This window comes from Bidens hawaiensis, unplaced genomic scaffold (assembly GCF_021521415.1).
Source record: "Bidens hawaiensis isolate Kalapana, Puna unplaced genomic scaffold, B.hawaiensis_p1.1 tig00032538_1, whole genome shotgun sequence".
NCBI lineage: Eukaryota > Viridiplantae > Streptophyta > Magnoliopsida > Asterales > Asteraceae > Bidens > Bidens hawaiensis.
This window is the reverse complement of record NW_027505257.1, coordinates 67,783-93,512: the sequence shown is the minus strand read 5'-3', so window position 1 is coordinate 93,512 and position 25,730 is coordinate 67,783. Positions and strand designations below refer to the sequence as shown.

The following is a 25,730-nucleotide window of genomic DNA, read 5'->3' as shown; positions in this document are numbered from 1 at the left end:
TAACCAATAAAAATTCATAATATATTTTATGATTTATGACATTAACATTTTAATATCCTTCTGTTAAAACTTTGCTACATTAGGTAAATACAATCGTTTAAATTACTTTTTTATTTGATAATTATATTTCAAAACCGCACCAATAGCAAACCGGTTGTCTAATTAGTTCACCGGGACGGACCAGTCGAACCGAATCACGCCATAAGTAACATAAAAATTAAACTGTATATATGAAAATACCTATGTTTTGGTGCGAATGTGCAACTTCGATAAAATATTAGAACTTAAATAAATATTCTTAAATAAATATTTAAAATATGGAGCCCCGAATAATAAGCAACTCATAAATGAGATTGAAACTAAATAAATTGGAAATCCGGTTTAACCAACCGGTCCGATTGGTTCAAACCGGGGAACGGTTAAATAGGCTTAACCAGACGAGCTCCATGCCTAGTTGGTCAGTTTCCCGTCCAACCGGTTCGGTCCCTCGTTAAAACCTTGGCCAAAACCAAGACTTATGATTGGCCTGAAATGTGTAGGCTTCTATATAATTATATATGCAAATATACATATAAATACCCAAAAGTGAGACATATATATTAATGACCTCCATAGGAATAGTGTTCTTTCTTCTTTTTGAAAGCTGACTTGAGAACCAACAAGAAAGCAACCACCATCCCCAGTGCCGCTAGCCCACCAAAAACAATCGCCACCGTTTTCTGCGTATTGTCTCTTCCACCCCCACCGTCGTCCTCTATCTCCGCCGCCCTTGTCTCCACACCACCAACACCGCCGTCGTCTCCTGTCACCACCAACACGCCAAATTAATTAAAACTGTACTTGTGTTTGTCGTCTTTCTACAACAAATCCTGCCATCACGATTTGTACCTTCTGCATAATTATCTTATTCCCCAGGTGCTTTTTGATACTATTTTATATTCATCAAATACTTTATTCATTATTTTAAATTACAAGAGTTAGGGGATTCAAACTAGCCACTTCTAAACTATCCGAGATTTGCTTGCTAAAAACTTAAATTAACTCTAGCTTGAACAATCTTGAGCTTGAGCTTAAGCCTAAAAATAATCTTGTTTAATAAATGAGCCTGAGCTCAAGTCTAAGAATAAACTTGTTTAATAAATGAGCCAGAATCAAGCCTAAAAGTAAGCTTGTTTAATAAACGAGCCCAAGCTCAAGCCTAAAAGTAAGTTTTTTTAATAAACGAGCCCGGGCTCAAACTTTAAAATAAGCTTGTTTAATAAATGAACCCAAGCTCAAGTCTAAAAATACATTTGTTTAATAAGCAAGCCCGAGCTCAAGCCTGAAAATAAGCTTGTTTAGTAACCGACTCCGAGTTGTCTCGCAAACCTAAACGAGACTACTACTTGAATAAAATATTTCAACCTACTTAATAATGCTTTTATAATAGTTATTATTATATGAATAATTACAATAGAATAAATAAATAATTTGTATTATACCATATAGATATATTATCATTAAAATATACGAATATATAATTACTAAATAAATAAAATAACTTAAAAACGTAAAATAATAAATAATAAGCTTGAAAAATAATAAATAATTTACCGGCGCCAGGGACTCCGTCGGGGTAATACGTATAACTAACATAACACTGCTGAAGAAAAACATGACCGGAAACCGAACTCCGGCACTCACTCCGGCTGATCTCCGCCGCACTTTTCACACAGTTGACACACTCTCCGCCGCCCAAATCACCTTCACACTGTCCCAAAACATAACCATCTGATACACCCCAGCATAATACCCTTTTGGTCCGTTACCAACGCCTTTGGGTACCAACGACAACGCCGCCTCCAACCTCCGTCAAACCCAGACCCACCGGCGTCACGCGAACTGCACTGCTTGTACAACAGCTCCGTCGGCGGCGCTTGTGGGAACCCGGCCACCTCGTACCTCATGTAACACCCGACCAGCTGTGCTCGAGCGGCGATGACGTCATGGTTGCAGACACGTTGGATGGTGTCGGGGAGGTTCTTGACGCAGGTGTTGCAGTCGGAGTTTGATAAGTCTCCACGGCATTGAAAGAGGCCGGTGATGGTGGTGGAGGTGGTGGAGTCGTTGTCTCCGGCGGTGGTTTTGAAGAAGGTGGTGGTGGTGGATTGGGAGAGTAGGGTGGAGTAAAGGGTTTTGAGGTTTTGGGTGGCAAGTGGGTTTTGGAAGTTTTGGTTGGCGCAGCCTTTGTAGATTAGGGTGGTGGTGGTGGTGGTGGTGGTGGTGGAGGAGGATGAGATGGAGGAGGTGGGTCCATTTGAGGGGTTAATGGGTTATTGTGAGTGTATGTGTTCACACCATTTCTACAAGAGGTTTTTGTGAGAGGTGGTGAATGATATTATGATAGTACTAATTTTAGTGTCTGTTTTTTAGGGGATTATAATTTTGGTCCTTATGTTTTTTGTGTGTCTACATGTTTAGTCCTTTGAGAAAAGAAAAAGACATTTGTCTTTCTTTCTACTTTGGAGATCTGGTATGCGTTGCGTTACGGGTTTACGTTATTCGAACATGTATGAAAACTAGAGGTAGTACGGTTTAATCTGTGCATTATGACAAAGACGTGGTGAGAATTTGGTTTGTATTGATTCGGTTCATGTTACGGTGCATAAAAACGAGAATGGAAAAACATTTGAAAAATTATTAAAAGACATAAGTAAATAAACAAAAGAGTAAACCCAAGATTATTGTCGTGGTGTAAACAAACCAACACTATCATACCCATGAGTTGAGGCGAGTATTTGACGAAAGATAAAATCACAAAAAAAAAAAAATAACTTGTTCGGTTAATTGGTTAGTTCAATATATAAACAAAAAGAAAGAGAGAAAAAAACTAGCCATGTGAAAAAAAAACTGGTTGGGTATTATTTACCAAAACAAACTTATAAATGTTACTTTGCTCTTCCGTTACTCAAATAAAGTGTCATTTCAAGAACTTCTTGTATTCTTATATACACCTTACTAGGTTATTAACCCGTGTACGACACGGGCGGAAATATAGAAATCGTCGAGTACACACATGTCATTTAAAACGACAAAATGTTTTTGAATACGTTTTTGAGACGACAACATGATTTATAATTGCAATTCATATTCATACGGAAAGAAAGTATTGAAATCATAAACGTACAAAAATGAAGTTACATAGTAGAATGTAGGGGTGGGCAGAAAACCGAATTAACCAAACCGAAACCAAATTAACCGAAAAACGAACAGAAAAAACCGAACCGAAGCATTAACCGACGACTAATTTTTTTGTTTTTTTTAAAACTGAATTTTCAGTTACAACAAAACCTTTTGTTGTTTATATACAACATATATTATAATGGAGCTCTATAACAAGGAGGGCGTTGCAAGTATGATGAATCCAACATGAAGATCTTACAATTACACAATTACAATATAATATTTAATGATATAATACAATATTATTGTTCGTTTGTATTATCTTCTCAAATATTCACGTGACATTTTAATTAACTATTTTCAATGCATACATGAATTAAAAGGAGCCTGCTTATAATCTTAAAAATATCACATTTGTCCCTAGTAACTTTTCAGCCCATAAATTATAAGCCAATATAGTTTCTAGGTTTTTTAAAACAATTTCAACTGTTGGTAATGCTTACCTAGACCAAGATCAAACCTGAAGTCTCTTGGTAGGCCGCAAGTAATCGAATATTAGAAAATTCAGATAATTATACTGATAAAATCCTGTTTAATCATGTTTAGTTAACTAAAAAGCATTTTAATTAAAGACTATATCAAAATAACACACATCAGGAAGTTTATGACAAACATAAAACGCTACGTTAGAAAAAGATCAAAGAGCGTGGAACTTGTTTTATTATTTTTCATGCGGGGCTAAGAATATAAAATCAACCTATCATTAAATAAATTAAACAAATGTATATTCCTAAGCAAAATTATATTAACCAAATGAAGTTAAAATGAGTAACCTCAACCTGCTCAACACCGTTAGCATCCTTCCAGACCCTATAAGGTATTTGTTGGCGAACTGCTCGGTTTCTACTTTCTTAATCCTATCCAATATTGAGTCAATCCTGACCCTAACCTGATGCCATGAATAATGCTATATTTATTCATTTATTGATTTAAAAAAAAGAGTTAGAAAATGAAGAAACCCTAACCTGATGTTCATGAATAATGTTATGTTTGTTAAAAATCATGTACCTGATTGAACTAAAAAAATGAAAATCAGTAAAATAACAAATACAAGTAATAAAATATGAAACTTATGCAGCAACAATGTAAGTGTCATAAATCATTGACTAATTGATCGATGACCAAAAGATTGAATTTAGGGTTTGGAAAAGTAAAAGAATAGAGACAATAAAAACCATTACCTGTAATTGAACGACATAGAAGAGACTAAGAATTGATGGTGGGCGTCATGATTTAAGGAAAACGATGTTGTGAATGGGAGTTATAGGGGAGAAGAAGAAGAATCAGCGTGAGAAAAGGAGTGAGAGCGTAGAGAGAAACCGCACTGTAATTGTTATGTTATAATGCTAAGATTTAATTTCAGAAAATTTCTAGGGTTATAATTTAGGGGAAAGAAAACCCGTTACAAAGGTATTTTGAATTTAACTTTGAATTATTTAAATGATAATAAATTCTAAGGTTGTAAGATATATATGAAAATTAGTTAATGGAACCAATAATAATTAGACAAATGAATTTTTTTAATAGCTATATAGATTTGATTTGAAAATAAGCTTGAAACTTGAGGTTGTTTAGTTAAAAATAAGTATCCAAGCAAATAACGCAAAATGCAAACACTTTTAATTTGTTGTTTAGCATGAAAAGTCCCTATGACTTTATTAGTTGTGAAGAGGTAGGTCCCAGCAGAGACCAGATTGGTCCCGCAAGACTCACCTTGAACAGGGACGTCTGCGCAAAGGCCATCTGCTTCCGCAGGACCCACCATGCTCATAGAACCTTACGCGCAGTACGCAAGCTGTACACGCAGGGAAAGCCTCCCAATGGTAAAGTACCCCGCCTGTTCCCGCAGTTGCGGATACAAGCCATCAGGGAAGGCTACCCGCAGACAGCAGGGCTACACGCACAAGACAATAGATACTTCAGTAGTCACATGAAGGAATGAGCAAGGCGGGAACAATCCCGCCAAAGTGAGCCAGTCCGTATGATTCTGAAAGATCTGTACTATACCTACCAAGGTATGGGTAGGACAGACAATCTGATCAGAGCAGCCCATGAGCCAATCACAGGGTGACAGCTCACCGACAACAGTACGAGGAGGAGCACCCTCTAGTACTGTTTGTCACTATTAGCCGCTGCCTACTCACCAACCCTTACTGAAGGACGTGCGCAGCCTACAGTTGGTGAAATAGTGTTACTGTTGGCCGTAACCTATTCACCAACCAGCATGGCCTGCGTATAATCCACAGCACATAGGACGTGCATAATCTACAGTTGGTGGAATAGTGCAGCCGACTTTGTTACTGTTGGCCGTAACCTACCCACCAACCAGTATGGCCTGTGCATAGTCCACTGTTGGTTGAACAGGAATACTATTCAGCCGGCTGTACCTTCTAGGAAACCTACCTTCGGCTATAAATACTCCAACATCTTGGAATGGTAAGATCATCTGCTATCCAGTTATCTAGCAATCTCTTAATATACACTTATATTCAGAGCAACCTAGTCTGATTCTCACGCGGGAGGGTGGTCACAAGGAGGAACCCCCCCTTCTCAGTGACGAGCTTACGGTGTTTGTTTTGCAGGTCTCCTGAAGAACAGCCTTCTCAGCTAGATCTCATTCGTGGGAAACATTACTTAAACCCCAGATTATCTATAATCTGCCCAGGGTTCACCTAGTGTTTCTTCATTGGCGCCATCCGTGCATAAAAGCTAGAATTAATTTAGTTTTTTCGAATTTTCTGAAGAATGGTTAACGTTACTCCGGTCCAAATGCCAGTAACCAACCAAGAAACCCCGGTAACAACCCCAGCAACTGGGGGAAACACCGGCGGTTATACAATCCTTACGAACACTACCCCGGCTACCCAAGCCGGGGCAAGTGGAGTAAATATTCCACTGGGGTTCACCGATACCCAGCTGGAAAAACGTATGAGGGTCCCTCGCCAAACACTAGATCAAGTGAAGGCGTGGGCCGAGGCACGTCAGAAAGAGTTCCAAGCTGAATTGGACGAACGCTTGCGTTCAGTTCAACAGGCAGACGAATTCGGCAGTACTCGCCAACACCTCATTATGAACAGCGAGGGCGAATACTCAGATGACGAGGGGGAATCCGACACCGACGCAAACCCTCGCCATATGGCGAAAGGGAAGCGTAAGGAAACGGACCCCCAGCTAAAAAGGAATTTTGGGGAAGCCTTTAAACCAATGAATGCGGAGAAAAACCCGCGTGACTTCTCCAAAACCTTTAGACCAACTGTTACGAATGCAGGAAAGTCAAAATTTGCAAGGGACATTGCGGAAGCAATTGCCCCGAGAAGTGCCAAACAAATGTCCAATATTGGCACTTATGATGGTTTATCCGACCCAGACGACCATTTGAACAGGTTCATTGCAGGGGCTACCGTCAGTAACTGGACGGAGCCCACGTGGTGTTACATGTTCCAGATGACTCTGGTCGAAGCAGCCAGGGCATGGTTCGATCGTTTACCAGTCCACCACATATATAACTGGGCGGACTTTCAGAATAAGTTCAGCCAGCACTTCAGTCAGCAGAGGAAGTATACTGAAGAGCAGTGGACGATCCTCAACTGCGTGAGAGAGGAGGATGAATCTTTACTAGACTTCATCACCCGCTTCAACTCCAAGAAACTGAGTCTGGGCAACGTAAGCGAAGATCTCGTTTGCGCCGCTTTCATCCAGGGCGCCGAGTACCCAGAACTTATCCGCACATTAACGGGTAAAGACGGCATGCCATCTACATGGGATGCCATCATGACGGCAGCCAAGCGCTTTGCCGAGACAGAGAAGCAGCTGGGAAGAGATCTTCCCCAGAGTACTCACCTCTACACGCAGAGGACAAGGGAAAACAACGTTAGGACCGCCCGGCAGAACAAAAAGAGGCGGCTAGGTATTTGGCAGTCAAGGGTAAACTTTGACACCTCATCCAGCTCTCGCCCTCTCGTTGGCGGAAGGGACAACACACACCCTTCAAATCGAAAACACCGGTGGACGCCACTCACAAAGAGCGTCACAGAGATATTTGCCACGGAAAAATTGCCATGGCCAAAAGCCCCATTGATCCGGCAGAAACCTAATGCGGATCAAAGCAAATCCTGTGATTTCCACGGGACAAAGGGCCATGGTACTGAAGAGTGCACATCCTTGAAGGATATTGTTGAGACATTTGTGAAGGATGGAAGACTTGCACATCTCGTGGCATCAATCAGGAAGGGAGGAAGAAATGACAACCGGTACAGAGGTAACGGACGAAAGCCCGTCGACATCAGCATCAACATGGTTCATGGCAAAGTCGCAGGGAGAAAAAGACGAGCGACAGAACCATGCGCGTGGAAGGAAGCTGAGGTACGCTTCCCGCGAGTGCCAGGAGGCCCCAGCAAAGAAGGCCCCATTGTCATAAAAAGCCAGCTGGGGCATTACATCACTTCCCGCACTCTTGTTGACAACGGCGCTTCGTCGACGGTGATCTACAGGCAGTTCTTTGACAAGCTGGATGATGAAGACAAAGAACGCTTGGAAACGGTCTACGCTTCAATGGAAGGGTTTGATGGCAGCACAGAAACCCCCCTGGGTATCCTATCTTTCCCCGTTACTCTTACCGATGGGAATCATTCACGCACAGAGGACGTGGATTTTGTCGTGATGAGAAAGCCACACCACACGTACGACATCCTATTCGGAAGAGACGGGATGGCAAGATTCAACGCCGTGGTATCTTCGGTCCACGGCATGATGGGATGGCCAACAGCTGAGGGTATAGCGATGATCACTGGCATTCCCCAGGTATGCATCGCATCTGTCTCATCTAAACCCAAACCAAAAATGACCAAACCAACCATCACCGAACCGGAAAATTGGGCCTTCAATGGCAAATACCCCGACCAGGCCGTTACCATTGGACCAACAATCGTTGATCCCACCCGCACCCTACTCAAACGCTTACTGCAGAAAAACGCTGACATCTTCGCGTGGACACCAGCTGACATGACTGGTGTACCCCGAAGTAAGGCGGAGCATAAGCTCAAGTGCGATCCGGCTGTTACGCCAATTGTACAAAAGCGCAGAGTAATGGGGCCGGAACAAACTAACGCGTGTAGAACCCAAGTCAAGGAACTCCTTGACGCAGGCATCATACGCGTTAGTACATATCAAACATGGGTTGCAAATCCCGTAATGGTACCGAAGAATGACAAACAATGGCGCATGTGCATAGATTTCAAAGATTTGAACAAAGCATGCCCCAAAGATTGTTATCCGTTACCAGAAATTGATTTAAAAGTGGATTCGTTGGCACCATTTCGCCTTAAATGCTTCTTGGATGCGTATAAAGGGTACCATCAAATCCACATGGCCGTAGATGACCAGGACAAAACCGCGTTTCGGACGCCCGATGGTACATTTTGTTATAAAATGATGCCCTTCGGACTTAAGAACGCAGGGTCCACGTACCAACGCCTGATGGACAAAGAGTTTCAGGCCCAGGTCGGGAGAAACTTGGAAGTCTATATGGATGATTTGGTCATCAAAAGCCCCGAACCGGGAGCGATGTTGAAAGACATTGAAGAAACTTTCAACACGCTCAGAAAGATAAACATGAAGCTCAACCCGAGCAAGTGTTCATTTGGGATGGAAGAAGGGAAGTTCTTGGGAGTCATTGTTACTAAAGATGGCTTCAGAGCGAACCCTGAAAAGGTCGAAGCCATTGTTAAAATGGAATCACCTACCACCATCAAACAGGCTCAGACACTGAATGGACGATTAGTCGCACTTAATCGCTTTTTGGCAAACCATGCGGATAAGTCGTTTCCCTTCGTGTCAACATTAAGAAACTGCCTGAAGAAAACGCACTTCCGCTGGACACCAGAAGCGGAAGCAGCTTTTCAGGAGATTCGGTCTCGCCTGATCGAACTCCCAACACTTACAGCACCACAAGCAGGAGAGGAGTTAATCCTATACCTTTCCGCAACAGATAGAGCAACCGTGGCAGTACTGCTAACAGAACGAAAAGGCATCCAGATGCCAATCTATTATGTTAGCCGTGTACTAACAGACGTAGAAACCCGGTACTCTACCCTCGAAAAATTAGTCTTAGCACTTATACACGCTTCACGCAGGCTAAGACGATATTTCCAGGGCCACCCAATCACCATTCTCACCAACTTCAAACTCTCAAACGTTCTAGGCAAACCCGAATTATCGGGACGTCTAGCCAAATGGGCAATTGAATTGGGAGAATATGCAATTAAGTACAAGCCAAGACCAGCCATAAAAGGCCAGGTCCTGGCCGATTTTATTGCAGAAGTCCCCGCTACGCGGGAGAAGGAGTGCCAGGAGGAGGCTCAACCCTCCCCAGCACAGGAGATTAACGATATCTGGCGACTCTACACTGATGGAGCAGCCAACAACGAGGGTTCAGGCGCAGGGTTAAAATTAACCAACCCAGCAGGCCAAGAGTATACTTACGCTATTCGGTTGGATTTCCCAAGTACGAATAACGAGGCCGAATACGAAGCACTCTTGGCCGGATTGAGAATTGCGCGTAAAATGGGAGTGAAAAACATGGAAGCCCACGTGGATTCCATGCTGGTGGCCAACCAAATAAATGGGACGTACACGGCTGTGAACGACACAATGGCCCTGTACCTCGCCCAAGCAAAAACCCTTATGCGTGATTTTAATGATTGTAAAGTCATACATGTCAAGCGCAGCGAAAACAAATCTGCGGATGCGTTGAGCAAGCTTGCATCACTAGCCTTTACCCACCTTGGAAAGGACATCCGCATTGAACTCCTCGAAGCACCATCAGTCCCGCACAAGGAAATTTGTGTCATCCAAACCGGTACAGAAACATGGATGACACCAATAATAAATTACCTTGCAGCAGGAACGCTACCAGAATCAAAAACACAGGCAAGAAAACTACGCTGTAAAGCACTGAATTATCAACTCATCAATGACAACCTTTACAGACGTAACTTTCTTGGCCCACTTTTAAGATGCGTGGACAACCAAGATGCTGACTACCTTTTAAGGGAAGTACACGAGGGCATCTGTGGAGTTCACGCAGGTCCCCGCGCTGTTGTGGCTAAGCTGAACAATGCGGGATACTTTTGGCCAGGGATGCATATGGATGCACTGGCATACACCAGAAAATGCAGGTCTTGCCAGCTTTACGCACCCAACACGCATCGCCCAAAGAACGAACTTGTTCCTGTCACTTCTTCGTGGCCATTTCAGAAGTGGGCCATCGATGTGACAGGCCCATTTCCCACAGCAGCAGGAAACGTTCAGTTCCTAGTGGTAGCCATCGATTACTTCACCAAGTGGATAGAAGCAAAACCCTTAGCCCAAACTACCGCAAAACATATCAAAAAATTTATTTGGGAATTTATTATCTGTCGTTTTGGACTTTCACAGAATCTGGTGAGCGATAACGGCACCAACTTTGCTGACAAGAAGCTACAGCAGTGGCTGAAAGAACTTCAAATCACCCACACCTTTACCTCAGTGGCACACCCGCAAGGTAATGGTGAGGTGGAAAGAGCAAACAAGAGCATCGTCGATGGCATAAAGAAAAGACTCGAGAAACACAGATCCGGCTGGGTGGACGAGCTCCCGCACGTCCTTTGGGCAAACAGAACGCTGAAAAAGGCCAGTACGGGGGAAACCCCGTTCAGTCTCACTTATGGCACTGAAGCCATGGTCCCAGTCGAAATTGGTTTACCCTCACCAAGGGTCTTGATCCAGCCAAAAGACAATGATGCAGAAAGACGGTTAGACCTTATGCTAACCGAGGAACGCAGAGACTTAGCCGCAGTGCGTGAAGAAAATTACAAACGACAAATGCAAAAGTACTACAACACGCGGGTAAAACTCTGCAACTTCAATGAAGGAGACTACATACTGCGTAACAACGAGGCTTCAAACCAAGAGCGCCCAGGAAAGCTGGCCCCGGTCTGGGAAGGGCCATACATTATCAAAGAAGTCCTGGGAAAAGGCGCATACCGGCTTGAAAGGCTCGATGGCACTCCTATCCCAAGAACATGGAATGGAGCTCAATTACGCAAATGTTATATGTAGATCAATTCCAAACTTGTAAAGAAAAGGCCTAGAGCCACTTCTAATGGAAATGATTCTCCTTACAGAATGTGTTGATAGCCTTAACTTTAACTTATGAACTTCCCATGTGCCGGTATTCACCGCACCAATGCGAGAAGAAGTAAGTAGTTGCGTGTGGAAGGCGGCAAAACCCGCATAAACACAACGCTAAAAATGTTAAAAAGTTATAAGGAAAACCTACACGCAGGTCAGATGAAAGTAAAGTTTAGCCATCCTTGTAAGTGCAAGTGACGGTCTTACCCGCACAATCACAAACAAGGAAGCAAAACTTCAACCTATCATCTACCACGTTCAAAGGTTAACTTATTCTGAAAACTTGGAAAATTTCAAGGAAAAGATAAGGAAAACTTCCACGCAGGATAAATGTAAGTTTAGCCATCCTACTAAGTGCAAGTGACGGTCCTACCCGCACAATCATGAAAGAGGAAGCAAAAATAAACTTATCATTTACCATGTCAAAAAGTTAACTTATCTAAGTACTAAAGAAATTGCTAAGTGTAAACATGCGTAAAATAAACAAAGAAAAGGACAAAACACATTCTTTATTTCATCAAGTTGAAAATTACAAACATTGCTGGGTATATACCCGCATACAAAAAAGCAAATGTCTATGCTAGTGGCGAAAAGGGATCTTTTGATCATGCTTCAGGACCACTCCCACTTGGACCCGCACCATCGACAGAGGGTGACGGTTCAAGGAAAGCTCTAAGGACAGCAAGCCCATCATCAGCAACAGCTACTTCGTCCACCTTTTCCACCACTGGATGCGGGAAGACGGCATATTGGTTCAATGCTTGGTCGTAAATGGCTTCGGTATCCACATTGAACAAAGGGAAGTTGGAAGGCGGGACGCCTTTCTCAACAAACCCTAGACCAAGCAGGAACCCGGCCTTTTCCCCATCCTCATGAGAAGCGTTGAGGGCTGCGCTCATGGCATCATCGTAAGAGGTCTCTGAAAAGACCCGACGCACAACCTACAAAGGAAAAATACAAGTATTAGAACCTTTTCTTACAAAAGAAAAGCGTGAAGATAAAGCTAAACATACCTGAGGCAACGCTTCTCGAAGAATCCATTGGAGGGCAGCTTGAGCTTCGTTATGGGCGCGTTCGGCTTCGCTCTTGTTAAGGTTGGCAAGTAAAACTTCCTTTGCGGCAGCCTCTTCGACGCCCTTAAGCTTCCGCTCGGTGTGGTCAAGCACCCCCCTCTGGTCCAGGATTTCCTGGAGTTTCTTGGCATCCACCATTGCCAAGGCATCATGAGCGCGTTGGAGAGCCTCTAATTTGGCCTTAAGCTCCTCATTCTCCACACGCAAAGGCTCAGCAACGGCTTCAGCCTTGGCAGCCCTCTCGGTTGAATTTCGCGCAGTCTCCCTGGCCAACCGAAGCTGTTCATTCACAGCTTGGGCAGCCTTGGAACGGGCCTCGAGTCGCGCCTGAGCTTCAACCTCGAGGGCCTTGAAGGCCTTCTCCTTGTCGGCGGCAGCTGCCGCCAGGTGTTGGTTCTCCTCCCGAAGAGCACGCGCCTCAGATACGTCCTTGGCGCGAGCTGCTTTCAACTTGTCGTTTTCACGACAAAGCAGCTCGACGCACGGCTGCATCCGGGCCTGGAGAACCCGAAGCTCATTGGTTAGCCTACCCTCCTGGTAGCTAGCCATGGCTTCCCCCAACGCACCATGAGGAGCAGCGTGGCGAGCCCAGTCCACGCACTCCACAGGGGTACGAAGGGTTGTTCCTCGGCGTATGTTCCATCGCGGAACATACACTTCATTGGAATCCGACACTGCAAAAGAAACAAAGGCAGTAAGGAAAATATGATAAAAAAAAATAAGGGAAAAATAAAGGAACCCTACGCACCTGTAGGGTCAATGACAGGCCGATAGCCGCCAAACCCATCACCTGAACCTAAAGGAAATCCATCCAACAGGTCAGGCAGACGGGAAGGTGGCAAGGATCGGTGGGAAGCCCTGCGCGTACCTGATGGTCCGCCCGTCGGTGCCGGTGGCGCGGGCATGGTGGCAGCCGCCGTGGTCGCCGTTGTGGTCGACGCTTTGGTCGCCGCCTCCTCAGCAGCAGCAGTAACCGCCGGCTCCGTGAAGGATGCTGTAAAAATCGCACTCACGGACGGCGGTGACGTCATCTCGGCCGGAACAGTTGGCTCAAAGGAACGAGCAACTGGACCAGCGGATGCAGGCGCAGGCGCCTGGGTCGACGCCTCAGGAAGGCTGACCGAGCCTACCGTCATTGGCGGGGAGATACTCCCCTGCGGTTCACCCCGGAATGCGTCAACATCCACGCCTGCACAGAGAGTGTTAAATTTATGAATTGATAAATCTACAAAGACGATAATTGTACTTACGGGTTCTCTTGACCCTGAACGTACGGACGGGCGGGGAGGAACCCGATGGAGCCGGCCTCTTGGTACCGGTCACCGTCGTCTTCGTTGGTTCTCCGGAGGTAACGGTCGTAGCCTCCGGAGCAGTGGTCTTCTCACCACCGGGCTTCCCCGCCACCTCTTCACTATCTGACTCCGAGTCAGATAGAATCACCGGACCAGCGGTGGAGGCCTTCTCCTTCCCTTTCCCGCCGGCAGCAGCCTTCTTCTTCCGCACCAATGGGGGAGCATCTGAGGATTCCTCAGAAGAAGACAGGTCAAGAATTCCAGCAGCGGGTACAGCATTGAGGGATTCAGGAAAGAATATCGCCTTACCTGGCCGCCGGTGGCTCAGGATCTCGTGGCCCAGCGGATAGACCTCCACAAAACGATCCGCCGTCTGCTCGAGGATGGGCAACTCGCCCTCATCCAGAGCACGAGTACCCATCCGCGCAGGACCGTCAGCTTCCCGCGGGTACAGGAGCGACTCCAAATCGTTCCCCTCTGAAAGAAAAAACAGTTAGAAGACAAACATGTATCAAAAAGAAAGACGAGACATACCATAGGGAATAGAGTTCAAACCGTATTCGAGAAGGATGGGAACCTGAGACGCATCCTTCCACACCCGGCTCATCCCTAACATGACCATCCCGGACTCCGCAAACCGGTAAACCGGAGATTGGATCCGGGATATCTTCGAAAACCAATCCGCCTCCTGGTAGTTGGGGGCGTAAAGGCTCGTTATCGCTTGGCCATTTTTAAACTTCATGGCAAGGGGGATGGCGCGGGCAGAAATGTAGAAGAATTCCTGCTTCCACGCGCGAAGACTGCGCTCGGTGTCGCAAATCTTCAGACCCTTAATACGGGTCGTCAGGGTGTACCACCCCTGGATGCACCTCCAGGTATAGAAGGTCATCAGGCGGTCTACATGGGGCTCGATGCCCAAAATCCGGCACACCCACTCAAAATGGCGAATCTTGGCGATCGCCATGGGGTGCAGCTCGGTCAAATGAACACCGTGCCTCTCAAGGACACGGTAAACAAATTTTGTCAAAGGGAATCTAAGATTCCCATAGACAAAAAATGCAGCATAAACCCCGATCTTGCCTCGGGGGGCATCGTACACGGTCTGGTGGGATTCAGGAAACTCAGGCTCGAGATGATCGAGCATGAACTTCCTGACAACATACCGGTACTGATCGCCGGGCAGAGCACACTGGCACTCACCAGCAGTACCCCTGTCGTCAGCTATAGCTTCAGCATCACGAGAAGACATTTTGCACAGGGAAGAAAGTGATTTCGGGAAAATGCTAGCCTGAAAAGGGGAGTATTTGCCGGAAATCACTAAGAAGATGAAGAGAAGAGTGAAAAGTGTGAATTGCAAATAACCCTCTCCCCCTTTATATAGTAATCGCAATTAATGCGGTGAATTTAATGCGGAGGAGAGAGAAATCAAGGGTGCAATGAAACTATGACACGTGGCAACAAGCAAGCTGGCAACAGCTGTTGAAAGGACGTGTGCCAGTAATTTCGCGGCCACGCGCCCGAAAAATCACGCCCACGCGCCTGAAAAAGCGACTGGAATGACCATGTTCTGTCACGTCACCATAACTTCCTGCACGTCCTGACACAGTCAGAAGAAACCGTCGCACGACGTTTCAGATGTTTGGACTGTTCTTATCCTTACCAACCTTTCGAATTTCAAAATTCAAAATTCAAAAAGATTCAAAAGTAAGCGGGAAAATACCCCTTACCTTGGTAACCAAGTAACCATAAGACGGATGCGGGTACAGTGTTCAGGCAAAACCCTTCACATACCTAGCACCCGCAGGGAATTGAAGCCAAGAATACCCCGGCAACAAAGTAACTATAAGACAGGTGCGGGTACAGTGTTAAGGCAAAACCCTTCACATACCTAGCACCCGCAGGGAATTGACGCCAAGGGTACCTTGAAAGTAAAATAACCGTAAGACGAGCGCGGGTACAGTGTTAAGGCAAAACCTTTCACATACCTAGCACTCCGCAGGGAATTGAAACCAAGAAGGATCTTCAGGGCAATGCTTGCGGAAACGGAAATAACATCCCCGCATAGCGGGAACGTCGAGAACTACATTGTTTTGAGGCTCCAGGATGGAATTGGTGGTTTAAACATAATTGATCACTATGTTCAAAACCACTAAATCCTCAAGGAGAATCCACACAAGTGAGACTCAACGCTCCTGACTTGCGAGAAGGTTACATACCTACCCGCATCATACCCAAAGATCAAGCAAAAAAATCGGGAATTTTTGCAAGTGACATTAGGAAACTCGCGGGAAGAATCCCCACGGAGAACCTTAAAACTAAAAACCCTTTTCAAAACCCCTTGCTTAAAGTCCAAAAGTTCACCTCACTTTATTAAACATTCATGAGAAGAACATTGGACTGGGGGGACTTGAAGAGGTAGGTCCCAGCAGAGACCAGATTGGTCCCGCAAGACTCACCTTGAACAGGGACGTCTGCGCAAAGGCCATCTGCTTCCGCAGGACCCACCATGCTCATAGAACCTTACGCGCAGTACGCAAGCTGTACACGCAGGGAAAGCCTCCCAATGGTAAAGTACCCCGCCTGTTCCCGCAGTTGCGGATACAAGCCATCAGGGAAGGCTACCCGCAGACAGCAGGGCTACACGCACAAGACAATAGATACTTCAGTAGTCACATGAAGGAATGAGCAAGGCGGGAACAATCCCGCCAAAGTGAGCCAGTCCGTATGATTCTGAAAGATCTGTACTATACCTACCAAGGTATGGGTAGGACAGACAATCTGATCAGAGCAGCCCATGAGCCAATCACAGGGTGACAGCTCACCGACAACAGTACGAGGAGGAGCACCCTCTAGTACTGTTTGTCACTATTAGCCGCTGCCTACTCACCAACCCTTACTGAAGGACGTGCGCAGCCTACAGTTGGTGAAATAGTGTTACTGTTGGCCGTAACCTATTCACCAACCAGCATGGCCTGCGTATAATCCACAGCACATAGGACGTGCATAATCTACAGTTGGTGGAATAGTGCAGCCGACTTTGTTACTGTTGGCCGTAACCTACCCACCAACCAGTATGGCCTGTGCATAGTCCACTGTTGGTTGAACAGGAATACTATTCAGCCGGCTGTACCTTCTAGGAAACCTACCTTCGGCTATAAATACTCCAACATCTTGGAATGGTAAGATCATCTGCTATCCAGTTATCTAGCAATCTCTTAATATACACTTATATTCAGAGCAACCTAGTCTGATTCTCACGCGGGAGGGTGGTCACAAGGAGGAACCCCCCCTTCTCAGTGACGAGCTTACGGTGTTTGTTTTGCAGGTCTCCTGAAGAACAGCCTTCTCAGCTAGATCTCATTCGTGGGAAACATTACTTAAACCCCAGATTATCTATAATCTGCCCAGGGTTCACCTAGTGTTTCTTCAAGTTGTTTTTAAAGATCAAAACGTGTAAAGGAAAACAAGGAAATCATAAAGAAAGATAATTATAAATAGTTAAATACAGTTGTTGGCTTTAAATTTGAGAACACAATTTAAGATGTATACTAAAATAAAAGGTGAAAAGCTTAAAAACCCATATGGTCATACTCTCTCTTGTGTCCCTCTGATCTCTTCTTTGACCATGTGGACCCCACAGGCCCCAATATAGTTATACTACGAACTTTGGCATTGCTAATTTTATAGGAACTCTCCTAAATATATATGTTGTTGGGCGATGCAATTAATTCCCAATTATGATTTATATTTATAGTTAAGTATAGGTAGGTAGGGGATGATTTGTATTTCATTATTACTTATAACAGACATCAACTCATCTTCACGTCACCTCCTTCGCCTCTATAGGTACCATTGTTGCATAAGTCATAATGCCTCTCCGGGCTGCCCTCTTGTGCCGAGTCGGGTGGTTAATGCCCCTAAGGTGATACTTCGGTATACTTAACCGTAGCCATTTTGGTTTTAAAAAAACCACGAATTAGATTGTGTTTTTGGAAGCCAACTAACTAGGTTTAACTAGAGATTCCTTGAAGTTTCAAAAGGATTTCAGCTAAATGTTTTTGAAATTTATCATTAGTTAAAGGTGTGTTTATTGAATCCATATTCATTCCTTTGGTTGTTGACCCTTTCAAGAAAAAAACAATATTTTTTTATGACTTTTTACTAAAACAGTGGGTTGATTCGGTTGAGTTAATTCTGATTTATGAGTGTTCGTAACCTGGGTTGGTAAACGAGCCATGGTCAAGAGTTGCCATGTCTACACGACACAAACTTAAAAATGCAACACAAACCCAAAATTGTCCCGGACACGTAAACATGACACAAATGTTTGTGAATTGACAAAAACAACAATCCATTTAATCATTTTTTTGTATTTTATTATTTATAATTTAATTTTTGCAAAAAAAAATATATAAAACAATATCTTTTAACTAGAAAAATATCAGTTCTCTTATAACATTTAATTTTCACCTATAACACTTAATCACGACATAAAATGTGTAAAAAATCCAGCTAGTTAAATAGGTTTAACCATGAACTCGTCATGCCAACCAAAACTAAACCCGTTTAGCTAAATGTGTTTGACATTCGACCACACACCGACCCAAATCCATTGGAATCAAACACAGCCCGCTATTCTTCGGTTATGATTCTATTAATATGTTTTTATTCACTCACTATGTTGTATCCTACTTCCCCTTCGATGATACAAACAATTTTTTTGGTTATTTAATCCTAAAAATATTTGCACAAACTCGGCTTGTAAAAAGGGCGGGAAAAGAGCAAGAAGAAGAAGAAGAAGAAGAAGAAGAAGAAGAAGAAGAAGATGGGTGTTTGGTCTCACCCTGAGATTTCACTAGAAGAGTTGCTGAAACTGATCAAAGGGTTTGTTGATATCCTCATTTTAGCTTCTGGGTATCAATCATCTGGTGAATTTGCTAACTGGGATCCGCCAAACATCAAGAAAGCTTTCCAATGGGGCCTTTTCTTCGAGAATGTGAGTTAAATTGTTCCAATTGAATCAAGTAATCACGAATTAGATTCATTACATAATATGAATCGATGCAATTAAGTGATTTCAGTTTCTATTTCATTGCTGGTTGCATTGGATTAGGGTTATGAGACACATATTTGACCTAACTACCTGTGTGCAAGGTTCGGTTTTGGGCTACAACCGAAACTTTGGCTTTTGAATTTTAGAAAACTGTTGGGTTTTGTTTTTTTGGTTCGGTCTCGGTTTTTCGGTTTTGCCATTTGAGCTGAAAATTTTGAGGCAAAAATAAGAAAAAACAAATTTTGACCCAAAATAATGAATTTGGACCCAAAATAATGAATTTGGACCTAAATCATTTTGTCAACTAATAACTAATTGATTATTATATATTTTGGGTTATTTCAGAATTGAGGTACATATTTATTAAATTCTTATAAATTACTTAAAACAACAAATAATAAACGAAAATCTCTAAATTGGGTTCGGTTTGTTTTTTTTCAGCTTTTATTACATGCAAAACCAAAACCGGACCGTAAGGTTGGTTTTTACTTTTTACAAAAAAAACATAAAACCAAAAAGTCTGTTTTTCTTTCGGTTCGGTGTGTTTGGTTTCATATTGGTTTTTTCAGTTTAATGCACACCCCTACATTGAACCCATGATTATCTAACTTTTTAGGTGTTCAAGGGCATAGATGGAAACCAAGATTCTGTGAATGAAGTTGATGCAGCCATTTCTGAACTCACATCCAATCCTCATTTCCCACAGGTGGGAATTTAAGACTATCAATCGTTTAAATTTTGTTTTACAATATACTTGTTGAGAAAAATGTAAAATTACCTAACTATCCTCACCGTTGATGTGAAGCAGGGTCTTACACATCTGTCATCTGTTACTCTTAGTAAAGCAAGGTTTTTTATACTAGAACATCTATTTCGCACACTGCCGATGAGGGATTCACATATTAAAGCGGTTGTAAAAGCAACTATTGAAATGGATCTTGATGAGCTTCAGAAGACAGAAATTAACTACTTAGATGTGTATATGGACAAGTTGAAGCTGCGAAATGAGGAGGGTATTATGGGCTTTTCACCTATACCTTGTCCCGGTGATTATAACCTACACATGAAGGGTAAAGATGGCATGAAAGCCGATTTGACAATGCTTGCTATTCTGGGAATTAAGAAAAGGGAGCTTGCGGTTTCATGTGTTTCATCGATAGAGGCAAGTGTAGATGTTCTTGCAAAGACCATAACACAAGTAAACTTGAATGACGGTTTGCTTCAAGAACAGCAAAGTCATCCAACAGCTTATGTGTAAGTAATATTGTATTTGAAAAAAAAAGATTTATAGTGGTGGATCCACGATGTATAACATTTTGTTGGCAACATATTATAAAAGTAATTGATTATCTGAATCAGGTGGCATCATTGGCGCACAACAAGCCTTTCATATCTAATTGATAAACGGACTATCAGATTAGTTTCTGGTGCAAGCATGATTTTTTCTGCCCCTAAAGTTCAGTGGGCACAAGTTTTTGAACGGCTAGATGTGTCAGAAGAAGATAATGCCAACTTATGTGAAACAATTGTGAGTCATTTCTTTCACGCCTCTTTTGAATTGTTTTTTTTTTTGGTTTTTTTTTTACAAATTAAAACTACATGCACTCATACTGTATAGTGACAGGAGCTTTTACTGGTAGGATGCATATCAAGCAGATGGAATCATATAGTTCAACATTTCATGTCGAATTCTTATGAACAACCTCTTAGTATCTCCACGTTATATGAAGGAGTGCACAAATTGATCATTGAAAGATTTCAAAACATCAATTCTATGCAGCAAAATGAACACTCTAAGGTAGTCTTTCTGTTACAAATGTTAATGTAATTCGGTTGATCTACATATTATTACATTTGTGTGGCAAATGGACTACTTTTATATAAAAAGACCATGTTTCAAACATGTTGCAGAAGGAACATGAAATCATTGAGTATCTTGAACTAAAATTAAGCAATCAAATTCATCATTTGTGGAAACTCTCCCCTGCACTTGCAGCAGCCTCACTTCCTCCATGGTACATGCTTTTATAGTTTTATTATTATTATTATTGTTATTATTATTATTTCATTTTACCAGAAACCAGAAATTATGATATAATTTCTTGAGTAATCTTTTTTTATGTGCTTGTTGATATTTGTAGGTCTCATTTATTTGAAGTGTATGCAAGTGAATTATTGAGTCAATTCAAAGGGAAAACCACTAAAATTGGGTATCTATGTTTTTATAAAATTTATTCTTGTTCTCCATATTGCTGAGCGGTTTCTTGATTTGGGTTACCATAAATTTCATTCTACAGATGTTGCAGCTGTATTGATGATAACAAGGAACATGTAGAATGTAAGTTCTTCATCTGAATCTATACGTATTAGTTATTAATTATTTGGCAGTCCATGTATCAGTCTTGTTTTCAATAGTAAAAAGGTTAATTACTAAATTATAATTGTTAATTGGAAAACTTACAAAAGTAAAAATTTTAACGGGATATGAGATTAAATTGTGAAAATCTTGTGGAAGGTGAAGTGGTAGAGAGGATTTGGTGTCACATGTTTCATGTATCTAAAGGTCAGTCATAGTGTCCCTTGAAAAGTTGGCCAGTAAGCCTTATGTTGTGTATATGCAATCATGGAGCGTTCTATAATCTTCTTTTTTTGGTTTTTATACAATGATATAAAAGGTGATGTAGGTGTGATGTGGCTTTCGACCCAAATCTTGATAAAAGTTTGAGATGTTATATAAACAAACAATTATGCATTTTCTTTTTTCTAAGGGCAAATCTCATGTATATCGTCCAGACCTCTTTTTTTAAGAGGTTTACTGCACATATTCAATGTTTGTGGCATACTTTTTTGAAAAATAGACATGCAAGTTATATTATGCTTACATATGTAGTTGTGACGTGTTGGTGCGACTGTAAGTAGTTGAGAAAGTATTTGGTCAACTATTTTATACAACAGATATTCATGTCATTAGTCATATGTAGTTGGGATGGCACATTAACTTCATTAAATGTTAGAGCTTAGTAGGGCATCGTATAATTATGTATAATATGATTGGTGATGTACATGGTTAGTTTGATGATCATTTTATGTATAGAATCCATAATTGGGTTTGTATAGAATTTGTTCTGTACATGGTTAGAATTTTCCTTCTGTTTCAATTTTGATGTAATCAAAAACTATAATAAGTTCATAATATATTATTATTAAATATATATATATATATATATCCCTTTTTATTAATGAGAGTAAGTTTCGTATAGGCTAAAGACTATATATTATTCCGTTAAATTTAATGAAATAATTAAGTAATTGTACACGATTGATAATTTGCAAAAATTAAGCCAGAATTAAACTACATGGTATTGTAGATGAACACTTCATATCGTTTATAGAAATTGCCGTGGCAGACCATTATTCCGTTTAATTAAATGGCTGCTTAGGTTTAATAAGAAAAGGAATGTTCGTGCACGTTATTATCTCTAATATCAATTAATTAGTTTTCGTACAAGTTAGTATGTTATGTATGTATAAATAGGCCACGACCATACTTAAACGTCCACACAAATCGAAACAAAACAACACAAGCATACTAAAAACCCGATTCAATGAATCATTTACTTTTCGGTCTTTTGGTTATAACTTCATGGTTACTCATGCATCCGTGTTCCGGTGGCACTTGGACACTGGTCCAAAGGAGCATCGGCATATCCGCCATGCACATGCAGTTAATGCCAAATGACCGAGTGATTATTTTTTATCGGACGAACTCAGGGAGATCAAACATTTCTTTGCCCATTGGTAAATGTTTCAATAAGAGTGATTGCACGGCGCATTCGGTAGAATATAATGTCGCCAGCAATAGCATAAGGGCACTAAGGTTGTTAACAGATACATGGTGTTCGTCCGGGAGTTTAACTCCCGGAGGAAGGGTAGTTCAGACAGGGGGTGATAAGCTTGGTGCGCGTGTTGAGTGGGTCTTTGAATCATGTGAAGATACCAATCTTAACATCTTTTATATCATTGAATAAACGGAGGAAGGGTAGTTCAGACAGGGGGTGATAAGCTGGCCAGTAAGCCTTCTGTTGTGTATATGCTTGGTATCTTCACATGATTCAAAGACCCGCACAACACGCGCACCAAGCTTATCACCCCCTGTCTGAACTACCCTTCCTCCGGGAGTTAAACTCCTGGACGAACACTATGTATCTGTTAACAACCTTAGTGTCCTTATGCTAATGCTGGCGACATTATATTCTACTGAATGCGCCGTGCAATCACTCTTATTGAAACATTTACCAATGGGCAAAGAAATGTTTGATCTCCCTGAGTTCGTCCGATCAAAAATAATCACTCGGTCATTTGGCATTAACTGCATGTGCATGGCGGATATGCCGATGCTCCTTTGGACCAGTGTCCAAGTGCCACCGAAACACGGATGCATGAGTAACCATGAAGTTATAACCAAAAGACCGAAAAGTAAATGATTCATTGAATCGGGTTTTTAGTATGCTTGTGTTGTTTTGTTTCGATTTATGTGGACGTTTAAGTATGGTCGTGGCCTATTTATACATACATAACATACTAACTTGTACGAAAACTAATTGATTGATATTAGAGATATTAATGTGCACGAACATTCCTTTTCTTATTCAACCTAAGCAGCCATTTAATTAATCGGAATAATGGTCTGCCACGGCAATTTCTATAAACGATATGAAGTGTTCATCTACAATACCATGTAGTTTAATTCTGGCCTAATTTTGCAAATTAGAAATCGTGTACGATTACTTAATTATTTCATTAAATTTAACAGAATAATATATAGTCTTTAGCATATACGAAACTTATTCTCATTAATAAAAAGGGATATATATATATTTTAATAATAATATATTATGAAACTTATTATAGTTTTTGATTACATCGAAACAGAAGGCAAATTCTAACCATGTACAGAACAAATTCTATACAAACCCAATTATGGATTCTATACATAAAATGATCATCAAACTAACCATGTACATCACCAATCATATTATACATAATTATACGATGCCCAACTAAGCTCTAACATTTAATGAAGTTAATGTGCCATCCCAACTACATATGACTAATAACATGAATATCTTTTGTATAAAATAGTTGACCAAATACTTTTTCAACTACTTACAGTCGCACCAACACGTCACAACTACATATGTAAGCATAATGTAACTTGCATGTTTATTTTTCAAAAAAGTATGCCACAAACATTGAATATCTGCAGTAAACCTCTTAAAAAAGAGGTCTGGACGATATACGTGAGATTTGCCCTTAGAAAAAAGAAAATGCATAATTGTTTGTTTATATAAAATCTCAAACTTTTATCAAGATTTGGGTCGAAAGCCACGTCACACCTACATCACCTTTTATATCATTGTATAAAAACCAAAAAAAGAAGATTATAGAACGCTCCACGATTGCATATACACAACATAAGGCTTACTGGCCAGCTTTTCAAGTGACACTATGAGTGACCTTTAGATACGTGAAACATGTAGAGACGCCAAATCCTCTCTACAACTTCACGGAAAACTTACAAAAGTAAAAATTAACGGGATATGAGATTAAAGGGTGAAAATCTTGTGGCAGGTGAAGTTGTAGAGAGGATTTGGTGTCTCTACATGTTTCATGTATTTAAAGGTCAGTCGTAGTGTCACTTGAAAGCTGGCCAGTAAGCCTTCTGTTGTGTATATGCAATCGTGGAGCGTTCTATAGTCTTCTTTTTTTGGTTTTTATTCAATGATATAAAAGGTGATGTAGATCATGTAGTGGCTTTCGACCCAAATCTTGATATAAGTTTGAGATTTTATATAAATGAACAATTATGCATTTTCTTTTTCTAATGGCAAGTGTCACTTATATCGTTCAGACCTCTTTTTTAAGAGGTTTACTGCACATATTCAATGTTTGTGGCATACTTTTTTGAAAAATAAACATGCAAGTTATATTATGCTTGTAAATGTAGTTGTGACGTGTTGGTGCGACTGTAAGTAGTTGAGAAAGTATTTGGTCAACCATTTTATACAACAGATATTCATGTCATTAGTCATATGTAGTTGGGATAGCACATTAACTTCATTAAATGTTAGTGCTTAGTATAGTTATAACATAAATTGGGCATTGTATAATTATGTATAATATGATTGGTGATGCACATGGTTACTTGATGGTCTATAAATCATTTTATGTATTAAATCCATAATTGGGTTTGTAAAACCCCTTTTATGCTATAGGTTTTGATTTTAAGAAAGCATCTACTTGAAACAAACAGTCAAAACACTATCAGCTTATCACTTTCAAACTCTAACCAAATGCCCTAACCACCTAATTATGTGTCTGGTTTTAAACTATTTTTGTGTTAGCAAGAAAATGAAAATGATACATATTGATGATTTTGGTTATGGTGGTCTAAATGTTGGTTAAGGAGTTTGAATGCTGGTGGAGGTGGTCTGGCTGTTTCTCAGACCGATGAGTCAATCTGCAACTGGAGCTTCTGGTTATGGTGGTCAAGCCTATGGTTATGGCAACTATGGTGGCTACAGTACCAACGTTGGTGGGTATGGTCGGCAGGCGGGGAGCAACAAGGGGTGGGTAGTGGTTATAATGGTCAGAGTGGTTTGGAGACCAGACTCATGAAAAGCTCATTGCTTTAGTGGATCTTGAACAGAAACGGAAACTTGTTAGATTGCTTAAATCTTTGTCGTATTTATTTTCGGTGCTTCTAGTAGTTTTTTTTTCCGCAACTAATCGGCTTTTGATTCGTTGCTTCTAGTAGTTTTTTTATGTATAATCAGATCCACCTTGAAAAAAGTTGTTTTGGTAATTGAAAAGTATCACTAAAAGAGATTATTTGTAACTTGTATGTATTTTTAATTACTG

General features: G+C 41.6%; 1 protein-coding gene and 1 pseudogene across 2 annotated transcripts; one reads left to right on the top strand and one right to left on the bottom strand.

Annotated features, from left to right (window-relative positions):
* Nucleotides 1-587: 587 nt before the first annotated feature.
* Nucleotides 588-2,297, bottom strand: LOC143611925 (plasmodesmata-located protein 2 pseudogene; annotated as a pseudogene). Its single transcript, XR_013149867.1, has 2 exons — nucleotides 1,594-2,297; nucleotides 588-802 (listed from the first exon to the last, which is right to left on the bottom strand). The product of XR_013149867.1 is annotated as a plasmodesmata-located protein 2 pseudogene (transcript).
* Nucleotides 2,298-18,562: 16,265 nt separating this feature from the next.
* On the top strand, nucleotides 18,563-24,502 carry LOC143611924 (uncharacterized). Its single transcript, XM_077086027.1, has 9 exons — nucleotides 18,563-18,752; nucleotides 19,426-19,515; nucleotides 19,618-20,063; nucleotides 20,169-20,337; nucleotides 20,434-20,607; nucleotides 20,721-20,824; nucleotides 20,951-21,019; nucleotides 21,107-21,147; nucleotides 24,441-24,502. Exons 1-9 carry the CDS (start codon nucleotides 18,582-18,584, stop codon nucleotides 24,500-24,502), a joined length of 1,326 nt encoding a protein of 441 aa, XP_076942142.1. The 5' UTR covers nucleotides 18,563-18,581.
* The last annotated feature ends 1,228 nt before the right edge of the window (nucleotides 24,503-25,730 follow it).

Coding starts and splice junctions, on each gene's coding strand:
- LOC143611924 (XM_077086027.1), top strand. CDS start 18,582: ATGGGTGTTTGGTCTCACCCTGAGATTTCACTAGAAGAGTTGCTGAAA. Junction 18,753..19,425: donor GGGGCCTTTTCTTCGAGAAT/GTGAGTTAAATT, acceptor CTAACTTTTTAG/GTGTTCAAGGGCATAGATGG. Junction 20,338..20,433: donor CCAACTTATGTGAAACAATT/GTGAGTCATTTC, acceptor GTATAGTGACAG/GAGCTTTTACTGGTAGGATG.